This window comes from Platalea leucorodia, assembly GCF_965183815.1.
Source record: "Platalea leucorodia genome assembly, chromosome: W".
In the NCBI taxonomy this organism is placed as follows: domain Eukaryota; kingdom Metazoa; phylum Chordata; class Aves; order Pelecaniformes; family Threskiornithidae; genus Platalea; species Platalea leucorodia.
Genome location: NC_138859.1, coordinates 898945 through 921949, shown reverse-complemented (window position 1 = coordinate 921949; position 23005 = coordinate 898945). Strand labels below are relative to the sequence as shown.

At 42.7% G+C, this 23005-nt stretch overlaps 1 protein-coding gene across 2 annotated transcripts in view; it reads right to left on the bottom strand.

Annotated features, from left to right (window-relative positions):
- LOC309601874 (histone acetyltransferase KAT6A-like) overlaps nucleotides 1-22925 on the bottom strand; it is a 52086-nt gene extending 29161 nt beyond the window's left edge. For both annotated transcript variants that reach the window (XM_082335106.1, XM_082335107.1), the window contains exons 1-3: nucleotides 22792-22925; nucleotides 20870-20919; nucleotides 19986-20756 (exon numbers count right to left, since the gene is read on the bottom strand). In XM_082335106.1, coding sequence (XP_082191232.1) covers nucleotides 19986-20588 — 603 coding nt within the window. In that variant the 5' untranslated portion in view covers nucleotides 20589-20756; nucleotides 20870-20919; nucleotides 22792-22925. The remainder of the gene's footprint in view (nucleotides 1-19985; nucleotides 20757-20869; nucleotides 20920-22791) is intronic.
- Nucleotides 22926-23005: the final 80 nt, after the last annotated feature.

Here is a 23005-nt window from a genome sequence, read left to right as displayed (position 1 = left end):
AAAAAGTTCAGGGGGGTCAAACATTATGTAGGGAAAAAGATGTATTTAAGATGAGGTACAAGACTAGCAAAACAACAAATAGATATTAACTTGCCAACGATACATTTGGCCTGGAATAAGCAGGCGGTTTTGAACCAAAGGACTGACATTCTACAACAGCCTTCTCAAAGAAGTAACAAGTGCAATAACTGATTGCTTTAAAGTGGCACTTGATCAAGTAACGAGAGGGAAAGGACAGCCTTATCTCCCGTAACGTTAAGTGCTGGATATCATAATCTAGCAAATTCTTTCTAAGCCAATTCTGCATTTCCCAAGACAAGCCTGTGATTTATAGTTTTCAGAGCAAAGATGCAAGCAAAATTTAATTTAAAAATATAATAAAAATACGCTAAAATCACATTCAAAACACTGGGAACCTGAAAAATGTTAGATTATGGTAAGTTTTGAGACACATTCTTTGTATAGCTGCATCGCATTACAGTTATTGATTTTACACATAGCTTTTTCAGAGTGTATTATGCAGCTGCATATGCACATACTGTTAGTTATTGTATGGAAGCACATGCCAGAACTACCTCAAGGAATCTTTGCTCTGGCTAAGCCAAAGCAAACGCTATATCCAGAATAGTTTCTTGCAGAACTCAGGTTGGTTTATATTACAGCAATATGGAAACTGGAAGTTTCAAGCTGTATCTTTACTTCAGCGTACAGATCAGTATACTCACGGCCTGAGGTGTGTTCCTTAGAACATCCACTAGATGGAAACAATCAGAACACCTTCGGAAATTTGCTATTTCAAAATTAAGCCCCACAATGCAGAAGGACTACTTGGGAATGAAAGCCCAGCATTCCTCATCCTGAACACAAGTATTTATCTTGGCCTTCGGGTAAATCCCAGATGATGCTGAAGTGTAAACGAATATGAAATCACCTGCCCATCAAACTATTTCACTCTGAAACACATTCATAGGGGTAGTTAATGAAAGGATTCCACTTTCTGCTCCTTTCGAGAAAGGGAGAAAACAAGACAACTGTAGCTAGTTATGCCAAGCACACAAATCGTTAACATCCAGGTGGGAGGGGGAAACCAGCATCTTCGCTTCCACAGAAAGCATCTTTCCAGCCACAGTCACCACAGTAAGGTTGGCTAAAAGGAGCCACGCAGGGATCCCCCATCCTCTCTTAACCCAGCGAGGGGACTGACTGTACACAAATCGTTCGTGGCTGGACTCCAGGTGCCAGGCAGATAGCTGCTTCTAGTCAGTATGAGGTGTGGTGTACTGGGGGAAAAACCTGTGTATAAGGGTCTGTCAGTGCTTTAATTTCTTTGGAATCAAGATTTCAGGAACTACTTTCACCCTCTGCCTTCTGAGAAACATTCACTTCTCTTCTTACCTTCAATCTCTTCTTCCCGAGGAATACTTACGACCTCTTGGAACAAGTTATTATTGACTAACCTTCATCTTTCCCGTAAGAATATAACTGGTTCTTTTTTTTGCTATTTTATTCGCATTTCAATACCACACAAAGTAGATAAGCATGATCATTGCCATTTTCAGATAAGAAAGTGCTCAGAGAAAATTCCTTGAGTCATGTCACCAAGCAGATGAGCACGAGGACTAAAGGATGCAGTGATCGCTGGCTAGGCATCTGCTGGTCCTCTCCGAAAGAAATGCAATGGTCTTGATCCACCACAAAGGTGCAGTAAAAAGGTTTAGAATCCTTTAGAATCCAATTGGGGATGTTCATTCTTCCTTTACACTTGGTCATATATTAGCTTAGGCAGTTCAAAATAAAAAAAAATTTTAAAATTACAAAACTCTTTAGCTTCTTTTAAATAAAGCAAATTGTAACCTCCACACTATTGTAAGTGCAGTTTTGCCAGAAATGGACGCAGCGGACATAATTTCACATCCCAGAATCATTCCTTTCCCTCTCGTTTCAGTCTGAGGGTACGATAAAATTTCATAGAGAATCTCAACTACACTGTAACAGTCTTTCAGACAGAAGGTAAAAAGGAACATTTATTCTTTCTAACAGTTAAATTTCAATGGGACTGAACACGTGACAGCATCAATTTCTCCACATGTATGGCTAAATCTTACTTTCTGACACAAACAGTTTACTGATTTTTAACTCGCAGTTAAGAGCCAATGTGACATTAAAGTTGCACTATCAAACGCTGAGGTTTATATCTGGTATTAAAAAAAAAAAGCAATGAAGCAGAAGAAGGGTTAAGAATGACAACGAAGCTATGACAAAAACACTTCTATTACTCTGCACACTTCTGTTAGCTTTGAAGTTACCAGTCCAAAGCAGAAATAATTAAGTAAATGACGACTGCCAAAAATACAAAATGAAACCATGATCCAAAACCCCAGCACTTCCTTGCTCTGAATATAGAATAATCGCAGTGATATTGCAATAGAACAATTCAATCTAAATTGCTTACATATCTCAAGAAAACATGGATGGCTTCAGTTCAAAGGGCTGTGAAATGAGGAGTTAATTCAGAGACTTCACGTGAGGCTAAAATGCCTGCTCTGCAAATCGATACGTAATAGAATCGAACTGCTAAAGCTAAGTACTCAGAGATGCCCTCCGCATAGAGTTACAATTAAACAACCAGAAGAATTTCATTTTCCCCTGTGTACGTAACCACAGTAGCACTTGGAGAGACTCCTTATTCACGGAGAAGGGCTGCGCCCCAACTTCACAAGACAAAGAAACCAGGCACGTCATATTTGCGATCACGGAGTAAGAGCTGATGTTTCTACCGTCCCTTACAGACTACATCAGGAGTGCAGTTGGTCTAACATCTGCGAGTGTAGCGAAGTGGACGTAATTACGCGGTCACACCTTATTAACTGCATTACTGAACTGCAATATAAGCACAGATAAGACATTCAAACTTTTGGCACCACTTAAAGAACACATAAACACCATTGGGTAATTACATTTCTCTTTTTTTTTTTTTTTTTCCTTCTTCCCTGAGAAATGAAGGAGAATAGCTTTACTACTTCTGAAGGAGACACACACTACAGCCCCTGGCAAAGCGATGTAGTTTGAAAAGCTGAACCCCTTGCAAAGCACAAAGTGTAAGAGAGGATTTCTTCCCTCTGGTCGACGTCACAGCAGACAGCGTGGCATGAGATAAATCACGTGAAAGACGACAAGAAGATTGCAAGATTTCTGCCAGCAGTATTAGGTGTAGATGAAAGATACAGTAAGAATTAACAAATTCTCATTAGGCAGCAAGTAAGAAAAATAAAGAGAACAGAACCTACAAGAAGGGGAAGGGAGAAACGAATGGCAAAAGGCTCCTTGCAGGGAGCAGATGATAAAATTGTAAATTATGCAAAAAAGGAGTAAATATTTCCCATCTATTTTTGCTTTGTATGTTTAATTATTATAGACAAATAAAAGAAGAATATAAAATAGAAATTAGATTATCGAGACTATTATTAGGACTGTATGTCTAGCTCCGATATTCACATAACAGCAGGATATGGAAATAATTTTCAAAGGACAGACAATAAAATTATTTAAGAACAGATGACCTACAGAAATTAATATACTCAGGAATGACTGAGGAATGAATTGGACACTAAGTGTAAGTATTTATACATGGAAGAAATATAAACATATTAACATATTAATATAGAGCAACCTTTCTGACAAAACGATAGCAGATGAGCCAATTCCTGACAGTTAGATAGGCATGGTCTTAAAATAAACTATTATTTTCTATATGCAAGTCAAGGAATAAAGATAAACCAAGAGAAACCATAGCCAGCAGATGTACAAATAATAAGAAGCTCTTCTGAATGTATTATGGGTAAAGAATCCTAAGCACAGCTTTCCTCACAAAACATCATAGAATTACTACTGACAACATAAGAAAGGCAGCAATATTCCACACACATTTGTTCTTTGCTTTGGGAACAAGCTACCGAGGCAATCCTACCACAGGATGCCAACGAGAGGCCCTTCTCGGCAACCCGAAGCAGTTCCCGTTTAAAAATCCCCCAAAGTTACAGTTCGTACGCCAAGAGCTGCTGCCACTAACACTTCAAGCCTTTTTGATGCTTGCTAGAGACCTCTTTCTGTACGTCTTCCTAAGAAACAACAACGGAGAGCTCAGATGCCTTACATACGGCCTTTCTGCCAACACCTTCGGACCTAGCGGGAAGCCTTGTGGCATTGACCGCCGCAGTCCTATATACTTGTTAATCAAAGAGCAACAGGACATTAAAAGGAATTAAAAAATGGACTGTTTAAATGTATTATAAAGAAATATTGTGCATTTAAAACTATAGTATACTTCAGGCAATACTTAACACATTACATCAAAATTCACCCGTTGGCCCAAACTTTCATTTAAATTATGTTAAATGTTAGCCTCTACCAAGAGTACTGTTTGATACAGTTTTAGATGACTTACGCATGCCCACACATTTGTATCTCTTACCAAGTACATGCAATTCATTCATACTAGAATGGACGTTTCACAGGTGACAGCAGACATTTCTGGATACCAGTGATGCTGTTATCCACTGAAGGTATCAATCCCCGTGACATCAACTGGATATTCACGTCTTGCTGGTCCCAATGCTGTGGTTAGGTTTTTTTTTTTTTAGAAGTCATTTTAAAATATCAACCTGCTAAATCGCATGCAGAGCACACTGGAATAGTTTTTGCAGAGCAGAATAAGACTGATGGCAGTTTCGCTGCTTTTGGCACGGAGAAGCCAGCAGCAATGAACAGTGATATCACCCGCTGCATTGTACAGGAACATGTGTGACATGTCATTCCATGTAATTCCTGGAAGCAATCTGATCAGAGGTCTGACAGACATCCAAGCTCAGAAGAGACTGCAGTCAGCTATGCCCCTTTGAACAACGTTTAGAGCTACCATCTTTCTCCTGATAGCAAAACCCACTAACACCGTCACCACCCCCAAAGAGCACCAAGCAAACACCAATTCAACGGTGCAGGCTACGTTATTAGCGTCAGTGAAGGTTGTTGGGACCTCCACTCTGACTTTTTGGCCTGAGAGACTACAGTATTTTTTTTCCCCGGGAGGAAACCATACACTCTGACCCAGTGGTTCTTTTTATCTGTCTCAGAGCCATGACTTTTTTTTTGTGCAATCCCCAGTAAGAAACTGCCATGGTTCTTGGAAATCAAAACCTAGGAGTCAAACCACTTATATAATCTGACATGCTTTAAAGAAGTCTAGTACATCAACGAGGCAGTTTGCCTTTGGGGGGGGGGGGGGGGGGAACCAAAAAACTACCATACCAGATTTATAAAAGTATCTTTTACAAACAGGTCTTTATTCAATCCATGGATTGCTGCCAGAATGCAAGCTTCCTGAGGTGCAGTCCTACATTGTTTTAAATATGTAAAACACCTGCCCCTCCCCAAGCCTTTCAGCGGAAGGTTTTACCACTAGGTCCTACAGCAGGGGTCGGCCCCCTGCTCCTCGGCCTCCAGGAGAAGGGCTGGTACGGGAAGAGGCGCAGCGGGGAAAATCCAGAACTTTAAGCAGAAGTCAAGCCCTTGTTTTTGTTTTAAATAAGAAGTGCTCTACAAAGTTAGTGTTTTATAATGTACAGTCAGCAACGTGGCAATCTCGGAGACGCTCCCTGACAAAAGTCTGTCAGGGCATGAATTATGTGATCTACTAGCCAAGGAATGATATTTTCCTTCGGAGCAAGAGCTTACTCCAGGCAGCAGTACCCCAAAGCGTACTCCCTCTTCTTCCTGGCCAGCAAGGCCACCTCAACAATGACAACAACAACAATCTCCACTTGTCTTTGCTTTGCTTGGCTGTAAAAGGAACCATGTCCCTTGCTCAAATCCTGACATGAGAGTTCAATTTCAGCAGGGCAGCTACACTGAAACTGCACAACCCCAATGTTTTCGTTGTCATTTCAGCCCCTTTCCTTCAGCTGTGTGTAGGCACTACCACTGGATGGTATAACAGGTATGAGTAAGGGAAGGATTATTTTTCTTTCATCTGTTTGACTTGAAGGGAAAACCTGAATCAACTGCGCAATCGGGAGCAGCTGATCATGGTAGTGAAATGTTTTAGAATTTCATTATAATGTAACAACAACATGGCACTAAAGAGCAGCGAGCATGAAAAAACAGGTACGACCAAGTAAGCTTATGTCTGATGTATTTAATCCGACCGCCATCCTGCTTCACTAAGGATAAGCCTCAAAAGTACCTCCCTAGTCCACGCACTTGCACGCGTTTCTTTTGCTCATGTCTATGCTGCATTTGTATTTGCAAGTCACCTGATATCATTAAACTGCACTTAACTACGCTTCTATTCACCTTGTACGTGCTTCTACCCAACTTCACCTCCAAAATCCTCATGTAGCTGCAGCAAAGTATACGACGTTAGCCAGAAGAAACCTAATTTGTAGGAAAAGACGACTTACAAATAAAGTTCATTTAAGTATATATAAATAAAGTTCAAATCGAGTAACAAGCTTTAATGATACTCCCACACAATGTTGCATCAAGGAGTCTTCTACACCTCTCTTTCACTAGTTGTAGGGTAATACACTTTGGTTTTGCATTAAAAAAAAGCAGCACTACTACGGCCGTTGCAGGCTTGTATACAGGTTATGGGGAATTTATTGTATTAGCAGTTTACATCTGAATTGTTTCAGATTCCACGGTAGCTTCATACAATTACATATGCTTTCCAGCTGTGTGACTGAGGCAGTTACAAAATGCTTATATGACCATAATAGCTGCATATTTCTCATGAAACATGAGACAACATGAACAATTATATTTGCTATGATTCTCCCTATCTCTTATTTTTCTATAGGTTATTGACTAACAAAGCTTAGCCGTGAATTTCATTAGCTGTCTTGCAATTTATTTTTTTCTTGAATATAAATACTTTTCTGCAAACAGAAGGAACAGAAAGTATATACTATTTCACTGAAAAAAATTTCCTCAACCACAGCTGGCCCCATCTCACAGCAGCCATCCTCTATCATTTGTGAAAGCAACCTCATGAAAGCAAAGCTGGAACATTCAGGCAGCTTCTCAGGGAAGAAGTACACGATTTCACGTATCCTCTGCAGGAAGTTCATGAGCAATTTATTTAACCAAAGGGAATTTTATAGAACCTCGGTACAGTTGGCAGTCTTAAGATAGCCTTTCTTATCTCTCCTAGCCAGTGTTTGTGCACACCCTGGTCATCCCCATAGTCCTTCGAAGTTGGATGTCCACATGCAAACGCTGTCTAGCTTTGGAAGAACCAGATCAAAGACTGTCCTTCACAGCTTCAGTGGTTCCTGTATTTGCCACCTCTGGTTAAGTGTGTGACCAAACACACACTTAACCACATTCAAAAACCAAACCGGCTCCAGTTTGGGGGAATAAAGAATAAGGTTTTACTAGAATTGAAAACGGTGTAGAATAATGTATTAAATTGGAATAACTTTGAATGTGGAGATCAGGCTACTCCTCCAAAGCTTCTGTGTGAGACTGTGTTATGCTAAGTACGGAGAGATTTCACTGCTGCTTTGTTTGTTCAGCAAAGAACATCCTGGCAAGTGGAAAACGCAAGCACACAATGAAAGATTCGTGAAAACAAGACTGGAAGCAGCCAGCTCAGTTTCATACTGCAAATTTTTGGCAGACATTCAACTCCTTCTGCTGTTTTTCTCACAAGCACATCTATCTGTGTGATGTCAGCAGCTTCGGCGAGGGAGGGAGCCAGAACAAATTGGACTGACAGCGCCTTACAGCCTGCCAGCCTCTCCGCACATGGTGTTACTATACAAAGGATGTCTAGAAACCAAACGTGCTCTACAGATTTGCAGACTGTACCCCCTCCCAAAGGCGACTACGGAGAAGTGCCTATGGAAAAAGGGGGGATGTGTGTGGAATTTTCAAACCTCAGTTTTGGCCAATCCGTCTGCTTTGTAGTCGTCTTAATTTAGGAAAAGCGAGGTAGGAAACTCCCTAACGCTCACAGGCAGCTCTGTAGCCCACACGTCACAGCGGTCACCGTCAGTAACCTGAATGCACTTCCCTTCTTGCAGACATTTTAGTACCACCAGAGGCTCACTAGATACCAGGACTGTCTTTGCCCCATCAGCATACAACTGCTTGTAGTAGTCACTGTGGTTGGAATCAACTAGGTGTAAAATTAAAGCTAGTGCAAAAGAAACACATACACTCACACCAAATTTCTTTTTTTGCTTTACCCTTTAAGACATCCTGAATGTGAGCCTTCCAGAGAGAGAATCCACAACACCTAGTATTTACAAAGCCATCCCCCCACAGTACATTTGTTTCTTAGCTAGGAAGTTATCATCCAGGAGCCCTGATAGATGGCTTCTGAGAATTCATGCTAGGTAATGGGGTTTTGTGGGTCTGTTTTTAAACAAGTGACAAACTATTACTCCTCCCTTCAAATAGCCCAGGCTGTTGCAAAGGTCTGCCTCAAATCATAGAATCGTTTAGGCTGGAAAAGCCCTTTAAGATCATCGAGTCCAACCGTTAACCCAGCACTGCCAAGCCCACCACTAAACCATGTCCCCAAGCACCACGTCTCCCAGCTTTTAAATCCCTCCAGGGATGGGGACTCAGCCCCTGCCCTGGGCAGCCTGGGCCAGGCCCTGACAGCCCTTTCGGGGAAGAAGTTTTTCCCAATATCCAACCTAAACCTCCCCTGGCGCAGCTTGAGGCCGTTCCCTCTCCTCCCATCGCTTGTTCCTGGGGAGCAGAGACCGACCCCCCCGGCTCCAGCCTCCTTTCAGGCAGCTGCAGAGAGCGATGAGGGCTCCCCTCAGCCTCCTCTTCTCCAGGCTGAGCCCCCCCAGCCGCTCCTCGTAAGAGGAGTAAGCTACTCCTAAGCTACTGGAAAGAGTAGATGAACCAGAAAAGCCAGAGGGGAAGTACAACCTACACCACGTGAAGAAAATTATTTAAAACATGAGGAAACATGTTTCAGTGAGCAGAGCATCACAAAGCTTGGATTCCATGCCTCTTGGATCAGTGGCTGGGAAAGAAAATCGCTTCAGTTCCATGCCTCAATAAAATGAGAACTAATAAATTTTATATTACCAAAGTAATTTTACAAATAATGGGTTTTTGTTGTATATAGGGAAAAGAGCATAATTTGGGAGATACTCTCCAGTAATATCAACTTGTGGCAGCAACGGGTTCAGTTTTTTTAACCTGCTGAATGACTCTCCCTTCTGCTATCTGAGTTACCAAATCACAATTCTTAATGTTCTCTCCAGACAGTATGGTAAAGAAAAAAATATGAAGCAGCTGAGAGTAAAAACAGAAATTCCTTAAAATACTCTTTGTGCTCCAGAAAACAATGCTAAATATATTTTAATAGACACATGAAAAACTATTACAATAACACATGTATTTATGTTTGCCTGTGTCAATGGGTATTTTGTCTCCAGTTCACTTAGTTGAGTCTCACTTGAAAGAAAGAAACATATTTACATGGCAGAATGATGGCCTAAAACATGAAGGTACATTAAAACAAGTGTAAGGGAGAAAAGATAAAAAAGCATACAGAAGAAACTGCAAGCCTGAAATACGCACCTCTTCCTAAGAGAAACATTAAAGGGTCATTTAAAAAGAAAATCAAAGGACATTCAAAATAAGCGCTGCTGTTTGAGGAAGGACTATTACAGTGGAGACAACATCCGAAATGCTGCTACAAGTGAAGTGTGAAGGTTGATACCTTAGATATTAGTGCAGTATACACAGGCTGAGTTCTATGTGGCGGCTATGATGTCTGGAAACATCAGGGCAACAAAGCCCTGGGGATACTACTTGGGGCTGGCATGCAAACGGACGAAATGGCCTTGCTATCGGACGTGCACACGGTAAGAACTTTACAGAATGCCTGCTGGAAATCCTTAGACAGTCAGTCGTTGAATAACCTTCGCAGAGCTAACAAGTCCTCTAATCAGAGGATTAAAACAATTCAAGATTTGTACGTCACGATCAGAACCGCGTGCCAAGATTTCCTGCCTCTAACCTGGGGGGGACGGGGATGGGAGGCTCAGATGTCTTTATTTGCGGTATAAAGCAGCTCCCTTCATTCGACACTGATTCAGGAACCTGGCAGGTCAAGTTACCGACGTCTTCTTTACCCAAAGCTATAGCCTGGAAGCTCTCTCCTATACTTTGTCCCAGCTTCCTAATGTTCAAGAAAATAAAGGGTACCATCTTAGGAGCAACAGATGATTATAACACTCGATTTTAGATGAGATAATATTTCTAAGAAGTCACAGACTTCCACAGCTGCAAAAGCCAAACACACCCCTCAAATCAACAGCAAACTAAAATCTTAACTCCTCTCACCAGAAACAGTTTGCATGCCCTGATACTTTGGTTTTCACAAAAAATAAGGAACTTCTTGACTTCGATTTCTAAAAATAACTTTGGGGAAGGAACTTTTGTAAACACCTAAGTAATTTCTGTGCATATAGGTAATCATTCCATCTTTAAATACTGTACACCACTTTCCTTCAACATTAGCTGCATCCCTAAAAGAAGGGAAAACACTTCGGTTAGAAAACAAACATGAACAAACAAAAATATTTAACACAACGCAGGGGCCCAAATAAACATGATAACAGAGAAGGCACAAAAGGAACTGTGAATGAGAATTTAGTGTACGTTAAAAACACACCGATACAAGGCTGCTATTTGCAGTTTACTCAGGATACCCACACAAGTGCAACTCTGGGACCAAATCCCACTCACTTTTTGAAGCTCTACCACCTTGAACATGAGGTTGGAGAAAAAAAGAAAATAAACACTCTGCATTTAACTCTTCCTATCAAAAGCCACTGCTCAATATAACACCCTTGACAGTAAGATTTAACAACGTCCCATGGTCTCGACCCACAGTCCTCATTCCGCGCTCTCCTCCTTCCCCGCGCGGTCTGCACAAGCATCCAGCATTCCCACACCAGGTGAAGCCCGTGCTGCAGTAAGGCAGTCAGTCACCGTATTTGTACAGTTGTATATTTAAAAAAAAAAAAAAAAAAATTGGTAGTGGCACAAAGCGAGTGCATCTACTTTTTCCTGAGATCGCGCTAAAGATTTTGCATGGCTCTTAATGATTAGCAGCTTCTGAAGCTTAGTCACTGTAACACCGAGCAGCAGAATTACTTTCTTCCCTTCCACACACACCTTCAAGGAATTCGCTATGAGTCCAGACAAGTTCGGAGATCCAGCACTCCAATCAAAACACCTCATTACTAAATATCCAGGATTGAGTCTCAAAGACTGAGGAGAAATCTAATGCCTGGGAGAGGCCGTATATCACTGAAGAATTTTAAATTAAGTCCAACCTACACACACACACACATCTAAAAGCTGTATCCGTCACCAATTTTTCTGGACTTTGAAGATTAGATGGGACGGTTTAATGGAAATGGGGAGAAATAAGTAGAAATGGTGATTTCCTTTATGATTCAGAACACCTTTCGTTTTGACAGATATCCATTTTACACGTGGGTAAAAGGAGACAGACCGGTGACTCAACTTGCTGATAAAGATTACAGCAAAGACTCCAGAAAAGGAAGAGCTCCATTCTCATATTTTTAGTAACACTTAATACTGCAGGTATTTAGCTGCGTACCAAGATCCATAATTTGTTCTATCCAATTTTCAGAAATCCAGTGAACTGATAGAGGTATTGATAATTAAAAGTTTTAGTAATTCATAGGTCTTCATAGAAACATGCTTGGAAGACCGAGTATTTTCAACCCATAATTCATCGTTCATGCATGGGCCCGCAGACTGGTTAACCGGCCTTCAGAAGTAACTCAAACCAAGCAAATATATTCTCAATGGGGCTCTGTTTGCTATGCGAGGGTCATTCTTTCTGGACACCCCTCTCCCTCCTTTCTTTTCACTCTGGCAACAAGTCCAGATTTACCACAATAGCAGTAACAATGGAAAGACTGCCAGATTCTTGGACAATGAAACAAGCTACGATTTCTCACCCAAGGCCTGGAGCAGTGTTAGTAGCTGTTCCAAAGAGCGGTGTTCACACGGTCAGAAAAAATTGGTGAGGACAGAAAAATTAAGTCAGATTTACACAACAAATAAAGAGAAAACCTCAACAGGTGGAATGAAGACTAAGATGACTTATCACAACTCATTAGAATAAATTTAGTTTGAAACCCTTGAACGAGGCAAGTAGGAATAAAACGCGTCTACCCACCTACTCCACAGAGGACAGAGGTCAAAGGACTCAGCAGTCTGTCACACATAGGATTTGTTTACCAGATTTTCTGTTGGTTGCGTATTTGTAGTTATTTTAAGAACATGGAACCTATCTTTCAACTAAAATGACATTACTTCATTAAATATTTATACCTTTTTAACTGTTTTTCCTGCCACCACTATGACTTAAGATAAACTTGCTGGGAAGCGAGGGGAAGGGCAGGGACAGAATTATCTGCCCTCATTCTCTCTGCTGTTTCTTCCCTTGCTACGTAACAAAGCTAACACTGGAATCAAGCTGTTGTTTATTTAGCAGTGTTCTCCATCATCCACCCTCCTCCCTGTCTGACTATACTTTAAAGCTCTGTAGTAAATAAGGCTCCTTTATTAACCAAACTTCAGAGCTGTGTCATTCCAGATCTGTCAACAGTCTCCCAGACAGAAAGGACTAACAACAGGGATCCAGCCAACATACTGGACTAGTCTCCTCCTTTTTAACCCGCTATCCTGTACTCCGCTTCTGCTGGAACTGTGTCAGAGAACGCTGTCAAAAACGCCTCCTCCACGGTAGTACCCCACTGGCGTAGGTCCTCATCACACCACCTGATGGCTTCCCACAGTCACAGACTTTGCCTTTAAGTTACCATTACTCCAGATGCTGCCAGAGCCCCTCTTGGTATCATTCCGCACCATTTCACCCCAAAGGCACCGTCTCATAGCATCCATTCACAGCTGGCCATGACAGTAGCTTTTCTGACACGCTTACAGTCGCTCTATTACTACGAGCTACTTCACCTGTGCACTAATCGAGGGAATCAAGTTCAAAGTAATTTTTTAGCACTTGAGTTTCCAGAGTTACACAGAGTACAGATGGGGGCCATCTGTTATCAACCATGATTTTTTTTTTTTTTTTTTTTTAGACAGAGCTACAGCCTTCTCTTCCATAGAAGCAGCTGGAAGAGAGCGAATCCTAACCGTCCTCCAGCTGGGAGCCAAAGCTTGAAGAGCACCCTTGGAGAGCAAGGGTGAGCGCCCAAAGTGTAATTACAATGCTCTGGTTGCAGAACATTTACGTACTCCACCCAAAACAAACCAATCCACAAATAACTTCCTTACCAGTAATGGAACAGTCCTTTGCTTTAAGACACAGAATTAACAGTTATTAACCTAAAACGGGCACAATATAGCAATAGCTACTGCATGTTTAAAGGCCTTCAAAAGAACTATGATGCCCTCAAAGCATACAAACTTTCTAAAAAGATACAAGAAGTTTGGCTTCATGTGATAAACACGAAGGATCTAGATCTATTATTTGGGATCTAGAACTATTATTTGCAAGGGGGAAGGCCTGAAGGATGCTGCATGTATAATAACCCACAGTTGAAGGGATTGATCGGTACCAACAGATATAAACAGCAGCACAAGACTAGGAAACGGGCATGCCGTAAGGAACGCACGTGAGACAGCAGCACAGGGAATCTGCTTTAAATATTCCTCCTATTTTTCAGCCACAGAAGCTGCCCTCTTTTTTTTCAGGAAACACTTTCAGAATTTTGTTTTTATACTCTCAGCTGTACTGCAGGACAATATTAAGATACTTACTTAAGGGTTGCTACAGCCATATCCAGTTTTAACTGACATAAAAGACAATTTCAAGGAGAGTGCAAAGGGAGATCAATTAATACCATCCGTATTTTCCTTTTAATTGTGGAAGAAATAGTCCTACTATTGTCCTGAGATCAAGTTTCAAATGATCTGGAAACATCCAACATGTACATCAATTATTTCAACTTCTCCTTCAGTTAGATGATAGTTAATTTTTTTTTCAATAATAATAATTTTACAAAAATTCTTACAACCTTTTAACCTGTGTTCTGTAACAAGTGTCAACAAAACAAAAGCAGAGCAAGCTCTCTTTACCTAGCGCTTCCAGCCTTAGGACCTGCATCTTACTATAAGCTTAGTTCCTCACAACAGCGTAGCAGGAAAGAGCTCTTTGCTCTTAAACAGCACTAAATATTGCTGTATTGTAGTAGCCTTGTAGTAGCGCAGTAATTCTTGCATTGTGGTAATGCCATATTAACTATTACACAGTACCTGTTAATTGTAGTCATACAGCAAAAAAAAATCACGCATAGACCACACAAATGGTAAATTTAATTCCTATTTGCTAAATATGTTATTACTATTTTTCTCGGCAGTGAACGGATAAACAGAACATGCAGGGTAGTGAAACAACACACTTCAGCGTTCTGGGGTTAACAGCTCTAGCACCTACCAACAACTGCTGCGCGAATAAGGTAACACAGTTTGCCTGGACTTTTCCAAAGTACTACATTCTGATCTCCCCCCTCTTCACTGCCTTTTGTCTAAAGCCAGCGTCCAGGCTGTGGCTGGGTTCCTCCTTCTAGCTTGACCATCATACTACACAACTTTAAAATCACGCTGAATGATTCCAAAGGAAGATATACCCTGCAGTAAGTACTGCCACAATACACAGTCGTCATTTTTTGTAATCTCGAAACCACGAATGCATTTGGTTTGTAACGACTAAGAGACATGATTAAAATTTTCAGCATGTAGCTAAAATACTGTGACCTTTATTTGTTACATAGCTAGTATTATCTTCTGCTGTCCATCTCATGAGTATCGTCTCATTTCACACTAAATGCCAACTTTCTAAAACAAGGTGCTTTTCAGTGACACTTTTGTAGAGTGCCAACACAATATGACTGGAACTGCGAGGTACCATAGCCCTACAAGTAAAGGCCACTGTACCAGCGAGAACTGTTCAGGAAGGCAACCCAGGGCTTGCCAGACCAACACAGGTTCAGTGGGCTCTTCTGCTTCAACAAAACAGAGAGGGGAAGGGGAGGCGGGGGGGAAAGCTGCAAAGTTATCTATTTCAAAGTTTCTGATCAAAAAAGACTCTTGAAGTATTGCAATCGGCAATCCTTTCCCCCAGCATTCTAAAGGGGCAGCACACAATCGCGTAAGAAGTTTCTCACAATTAATATATTATACGCATTTGATAGCCATACACAAGCATCAGATACTCGTTAATTTTCGGGCTTCAAATGCACAAATAGAGTAATTGAAACTAAATGCCTATAAGAGAGAGAAATCAGTCTTTCTTGTCTGGCAAATGCAACCCACCCTTTGTGCCAAAAAGTAAGCAAAGAAATAAAGGCATTAGCGGCACAGAGAAAACAGAGGTCCGGCAGGTTGCACGGCCAACGCCAGAGCATGTGGGCGAGGCCTCCGAGGACGTGCCAGTTCTCAAGAGACGATTAAGGAGGCTACGGCCCTGTGCTGCCCTCTCTGTCCCTTCATCGGAGATTCTCTCCCTCCAGCAGCAGCTGAATTTCCCAACACAGAACATTAACTTAAACCAACAATTTCATTTAATAGTAATAAACTGGGCTACAAACCGCAGCAGTTGAGGAGCAAAACACCACTTGCTTTATCTTTGCAATGGCTGTGGTAACCTCTGGCAGGGACGCAAGCTGTCAGTACCGGTAAGATTAACTTCCTAAGTCATCTCTACAGCACCTGCCCCAATCATGAGCAAGAAAAACCAAAAAAAACCAACAAAAAACCCACAACCCAAAACTAAAAACCCAATCAAGTGGTGCTGAAATATGCCAGAACATTTCATCAAGGCACTAAGTTTTTTCTGCAGACTGGTGTCCAGCCTTTCTATTCCCACAGACCTCTCAATAGCCAGTACATGTTAAAACAGTACCATTGTTTATTCTGTTTAGCTTTATGATAAAGATGACAAAAAAATTCTGCCCTCAGCTATCTAAAGATACATGGCATTCCTTTAAAGATAAGTTATGGTTTCCAAAGCAGCGCTGAAGAATTTTTTCTCCCACCTCAGAAAAAGCACTTTTTTAAAACAATAATTAGTAGGAAGTTTCAAGAAATAAAACTGTTCCTCTGAACAAATACTAGCATACAGCGATTTTTCCTCGAGAAAAAAAATACTTTAAAAAGTAAAAATCCTGTTTCAGTCTGCAAGTATACTAATTACACATGAAACAGAAGTGACAGTTATACTTTAAAGAAATCTTTCATGCATATTTAATCAGGGCTTAACTATAGAAATTGCACTGTAACAGTGGGATTACTTATTTTAGACTCTAGCTTGCACAGTATTGCTCATTCCCTACAGATGTCACTGACGGATGGCGGACTCTGCGCCGAACGCTCTTCGCTCCACGCTTATCACCTCTCTGGCCGACCTAACGCGGGAGGCCTGACACCCACACTTCCTCACGCCCAGCTATGTTGAAGGGATAGTGCTTGCCCGATCCTTACCCAAGATGCAGCAACGCAACCCTCTTCTCTTTCATTGCAATTTCAGCACGAACTCCCTTTACTTTTAGGTATTGCAACAATTTGCCACCACCTCGCCCCTTCTTTCTTTCCACGCCAGGGGTAGGTATCGTGAATCTTACCAGCCGGTCACCTACCACAGAAACACCGCCAAAGTCAAGTCCAGCGTTTCGTCCAAAACGTCACAAGGAATGCAAAACCAGCTCCTAACTGCAATTCCCATTTTACCTTCTAAACTACAGGAAACTGAGAAGAAAGAAAAGGCCGCTTCCCTAAAGCCTACACAGGAGCGAAGGCACACAGAGCACTTAAAACCGAAATTAAAGACAACCCTTCTTTTGTCAGCCATTGCCACTAACAGATAAGCAAATTTCAGCACTGAGCTCTGCCCATCAGCAGGTTTGGTTTTTTTTTTTTTTTTCTGTTGCTTGTTTTCATCCAAGTAGTGTTTTTAGGCCAGGGATTTCAAAACCATAACGTCAGCAGCATGTCATTACTACCTGGCAAACCATGCTAATTTGCCAGGTTTTTTGCCCTTGAACGCCAGAATGTGGTATTCACAGAATGCTGCACAAAACATAAGATCTGAAAGAAAGCAAATAATATTTACTAAATAAAACTTCTGTAGCCCTGCTTTATGTTTATTTTGTTTAAAAAATTTAAGCCCCAACTTTCATAATACACAGGAAAATATCCAGAATTGAATGTTCACTTCCAGGCATCTAAACAAAGTGACGCTGCTATCAGACAGACAGGTGAGTGGAAACTCTATTTGAACAAATGAAATAAGAAATATTACACCTTTAAGACTCATAAATTTGGATCATATGATATACAGAGAGTTTTTAAATGGATGTTAAAGACCAAACAGTGCAAGGATAAAAGATAAACAACAGTGAACAAGAGACAGGTCCTTAGGATTTCTCAGGTTTGGGAGGTTGAGCTTTTGTTCATGCTGTTGCCAAGGCTCTGCTAAGAATCAAGAGAAATATTGCCACAGTACTCCCAAAGAATCTGTACCAAATTCTTCCATTAGGAAAAAAAAAAAAAAAAAAGGACAGCCTCCCCCTGCAAAAAAACCCAAAAATCTCTCACCTCTCTCAGGCACCCAATAAGTAAAGAAAATTACTATAGCCCAGTAAGCCTTTTGCACCTGTGTAACTGCTTGAGATTTAACACAAGACGGAAGCGTGAAGGAAGATGATCACACAGTGTCTGCTTTAAAAAACCACAAAACCCAAACTGTCTTAAAATTCCTGTAGAATAGGATCGGATCTTTTGGCTTCCACTGACTTGCCAGTCAATTAATGCTGGCAGAATCTACATAGATGTTTTAATATCCTATCTTCAAAATAACTTAAGAACAAACCAGTATGAAACTCGGCATGGGTTACACAGCACAGAGATGGTACATCAAGAGCAGAAATCTAGGATGTTAGTTTAAAACCATACACACAAAAAATTAGAAGAATTTATTGAAGAAATCGTTTGCAAAGTTTTTACTATAGCTACTGTGCATTCTAATGTTACTAGCAACCCTTTCAGTGTTTGAGCTGCTCAGACCTGAGCAGGTGGAAAGGAATTAGGGAGCATATCTAACAGCCCAAAACGCACATACATATACCTCTGCGTGTGTTTATATTTATGCACACATGCGCACACAAGAACTTGATACGCGTATTTTTCCAGGGGACAAAAAACAAACCCCAGACCAAATTCAGTATTTATAGTAGCCCATACCATCATTCACCATTCTGATATACCCCTTTTTAAGAAAACCCCAGGGAACACTTCATCTGAAAGAATATCAAGCTGGTCCTGAGTTTTGGCGCATTACAAGACGACTGAATAGGCTGCAAAACATACTGTGTTAATAATAATACGCACAGCTAATATTTTCCACTGTTACTACCACTCTCAATCCAGCTGCCTCATGTGCCAGGCTTGTTTACATCCAGTTTCCATACCATTTTACAGCTATACTGTTTTCATTACAGATACAGTTGGAAAAGTACATAGGAAACATTTGTAGACAGAACGCTTGAAAAAAGGCTAGAGGAAGCGGCTGGAATTTTCAGCACAGTAATACTTACTTCCTACGTTCCACCAGCCCACAACACAACGCTCTGACTAGTTAAGTACTGCGTCCACAGTAGAGCTCCCACAGTCAAATCAGAACTTCAGAGAAACTTTACTGGTGATAAAGCAGCTGTGCAGATTTTTTTTTTTTTTTTAAATGAAGACAACTCCTACAGTAGTTTTAAGTCTTCAAACCCTAACAGATCATAAAGCAGCCCTCTCACCAAAGAGTGACGCTGACTTGAAAAAACATGAGCAGCACACACTCAAAGAACTCACCCCCGAAGACGATATTTACAACAACAAAAAATTTCCAACACCGCTGAAAAATGTATCTATTACGGATGGAAAAAATAATTTTCATATTTAAGACGTCCTGGAGACTAGTAATGCAAAGATATCAATTACTGGCAAATTGGTCTTCAATAAACAAAGACAGACTCCTGTTTTACTCCGCTTCCACAGTAGCACAAGGACAGGAAAGATAGTGACTGGGTATGAATTTCACTCCCACAACTTCATCTTGAGGTTGGAGTGGAGGGTCAAAGACCTCAGGCATGCAGAAGGATGGAAGAAAGGAGGGGGGAAAACAACCATAAAAATAAGAGAAAACAACAGAAAAATACCTCGGTTTGTATAACGAACTATATTTAAGAGGGGTGGGGGAAGGCACACAAAAGGGAACAGAAGTCCACGAGTGTTCATTCCAGCATTTCCATGCTCTCTATATCCTCTGAATTCACTCTTCCTTTCAGCTGCTATATCCTATATACCTTTTCTTCCTATTTCACAACAAAGCTGTTCTGGGACAGAAAGCAATTTTTTCACTGTGAACAAAGCAAGCCTCTATGACAGCATTAGGTGGCAATTGCTAATCAGCGCTTCGCTATGTTATCTGTATTCAAATAAGAAGCCAAACTGGCAGTCAAATAAAAATGTGAAAATAAGAGATGATCTCAAGTTTGCTTTGCAAATCCACCTCACCTTAAAGTCAGGAGGCTTACTTCCTATGTTTTGCTAACATAACTGTAGTAAGCCTGTTATCATATGCTCAATTCCGCTGCACAGAAGCGTTAAGAGGTAAATTCCCCACAGTAGCTCATTTGCAGTTTTCAAGTCCAAAGTACAAATTACGATCTATTACGCTTCCTCTGATCACGCTTCGAAATTTGGACACAGTAGGATCCCAAATGCACATCAGTCATTTCTAACTTACAAGGTGCAAGTTAAACAAACCATTGACCTCAAATTGCGACTCTGTATTGACACATTTCATCCATCACAAGAAAATGCCCATGCAAACTGGGTCTTACCTTATCCTTTTCATGGGGAAGGAGACACACTGGAGGGAGACAGGAAAGAGACTCAAAACTCTCCTTCCCATCAGCATTAGTGGTTGCTTTAGTGTTGAGTTGGTACAGAGGTCCATCTTTAAGGAGCCTACCATGGCCAACAGCACGCTTGACAGCTAATCGTAATTGCTGGTGAAAAATGGAGGCAGCGCTACCTCCAAATAATGCAGACACATCTTTCTGACCTTTCAGAAAGCGCTCGATGTTCTTCAAGGATGAGCCACTAGACTCACCCAAGCCCTCAATTGCCCGTTTGATAAGTTTATTCCAGTCCACGTTCGGTTTACCATCCAACTTGCCATGGTTCCGAGGCTTGGGAAGTGCTATTCTCCCAGGATTATCAGGATCCTTGTAGGAGTTGAGACCCTTGTTGGAGACTTTTAAAATAGTTCCATCTTTAACACTCAACTCCAACTGTTCCAGAACAGTTTTGCGGTCCAAACCGTGCGAAGACGACACTGCATTGCATATCCTCTCCTCTGAAGGACGTTGTTTTTGCTTCTTTACCTTTTTGATTGCCTCCAAAATCCACTCTGTATACAGCGGGTTGGCGAGTTTTACCATGGTGAAGAATTCTGTATATCCATAGAGTCGTTATCCTTTATCCCGATGCTGAACAAGTTTCACACGATGAGAAAACAGATTCTCGAATGATGGGAACCAGCTAACCATAGCATACACGTTTTCTGTCCTGAATTACTCCTCCTTTCTCAAACATTATTTGTTTTCACACTGAAAAAAAGAAAGCAAAACAATTAGAAATTTCATCATTCTTTCCAATAAATCCTGTAACAGCTTCACAGAAAGTTTCTCCACAGAAGTATAAAGATTTCAGCATATCTCACCTCAGCTTCTGGTCTGCACACTCACAATCAGAAGAACTGTAACATTAGGCCTGGAAGAAAACAAGAAGAGAGACATTTCCAAAGAACAGTTAGGAAAAAAAAGAAAAAAAAAATTGCAGCCAACATTGATTCATTAAACACATAGCAGAATTTTAATCCACTACTACAGTTCTGAAACAGCGAAGTAATACTTAAGGATTTATCTGCACTACTAATAAAAGCATGTTTTAACACTGAAATGACTCCAGACCTAGAGAAAAAAAAGCGTGCCCTTTTTATTTCAATCCATAAGTCAGTATAAATTCTATACCACGTTTTATATCATTGCTGAGCACAACCTCAATTAATATGGGGGGGCGGGGGGGGAACCCACAACAAAGATCTTAAAAAACCAGCAGCTCTCTTCATGCTTGCACATGAAAGACACTGCCTGAAACTTCAATAGAAAGCAGTAGGAATAGCCAAGAGTCTTGAGCAAGCAGCAAGAAACTTTCAGAGCTGTTCCAGCAGCGTAACCATAGGTCTGATTCCCTCCTGCTAAGAAAAGCTATGACAGTTGTTCCATCAAGGAAAAAAGTGAGGAAACGCAGCTGGAGATTGTAATTAAATGTTTGACTTTCAGAGAGCATAGAAAAGAAGAATACAACATTATAATCTTCAGTATAGATGAGGCACACTGAAAACACTTGAGGACAAAGTAACAGGTGACCATACACAATGAAGAAGGAATGCTTATGACACTGCTACTTAAAGATGCAGATGGAAGGGTACGAGGCTCTACTTCACAGCCTTTAGTTGTCTTCAACAAAGGCTTTTTCTAACTGTGATAACAGTATCTTGTGCTGAAGTTCTACCGCAAAAGTAGACTAACCGAGAAGGATTTATAAACTGTTTATTACAAGCAATAACGATTTTCTGCAAGAGAAGTTTTAGTCACGAGCTAGTCGTCAACACAGTTCTCCCGCTTTGCTTTCTAGTAAGTACAGAAGAATTTATCAACGCACAGAACACATTTGCATACAGACATCAGACTCAATTGCACAGCTCCATACAGCCAGTACCGGAAAGATTCAGAACTACTCTTTAGACCAGAAAGGATGCGGTGCTTGCCTAGAGTTCTTTTACCCCGTGAACAACACAGATGTAAAGGGAAACACGGTCCCCGAGGCCCGCCTGCCTGGCAAAGCCAGGCCGCGCTGCCGGGGTGCCCCGGCACGGCGGGGTTCCGGGGCCACGGAGGACGCGGCGCTCCGGCCCCAGCAGAGCTCCGGGCACAGGCCCTTACGTAAGGCCCGGCCCGGCTGGGGCCACACCGGGACGGTCCCAAGGCCGGGTGGCTTCACTCGCTCTCGATCCGCCTGACAAGCGGCCCCGGCACCTGCTACCGCTCGTCCCCATCCCTGCCCCGGACAGGCCCCGCACACGGCGCCCCGAGGGCGCACCGCCTCAGTCCAGGGACTCGCACCAGCGGCATCAGGAGAACCGGGGGCGCGGGCCGCAGCCCCGACAGCCAGCCGGGCCCCCACACCGTCCTCCCCCCCCAGGGAGACGGGCAGCGCAGCCCGGCTCCTCGCACCGGTTCGGCCGGGCCCGGGCCCGCGCCCGCGCCCGCCTCAGCCGCGCTCTCTTGCGCCGGAGACAGAGAGGAGCGCAGCCCGCGCCCCCCCGGCCCGCCCCGCCCGCCCCATCCGCGCCGGGCCGGGGCCGCCGCCTCCCCAGGGGGTAGGCCCGGCGGGCCCCGGGGGAGCGGGCGGCCGGGTCCGGGCCTGGCGCAGAGCGGCGGCGGGGCCGGAACAGGCCGCGAGCCTGGAGCGCCCAGCGGGCCTTCCCCTTCCCCAGGCCACGGAGCTCGCCAGCCGCCTGCCCCCGAGTTCCCCGGCGCCGGGCACCCGAGCCGGGGTGGTCCCGCCAGCGCTACTCACCGAGGCCTGCGGGAGACGGGAACCGAGAGGCAAAGGCCGGACGGCGGCGAAGCCCGAAACTGACGCGGCGGCCATCTTGGGTCCGGAGCTCTGCGGCGGGGGGAGGGGGCGTGGGAGGGGAACAGCCCGCGGCGGGCGGGGGCGCGCGCGGGGAACAGCGCGGCGGGGCGGGAGCGGCCGCGGCCGCCGCCGGGAGGAGCCGCGGGGCCGGGGG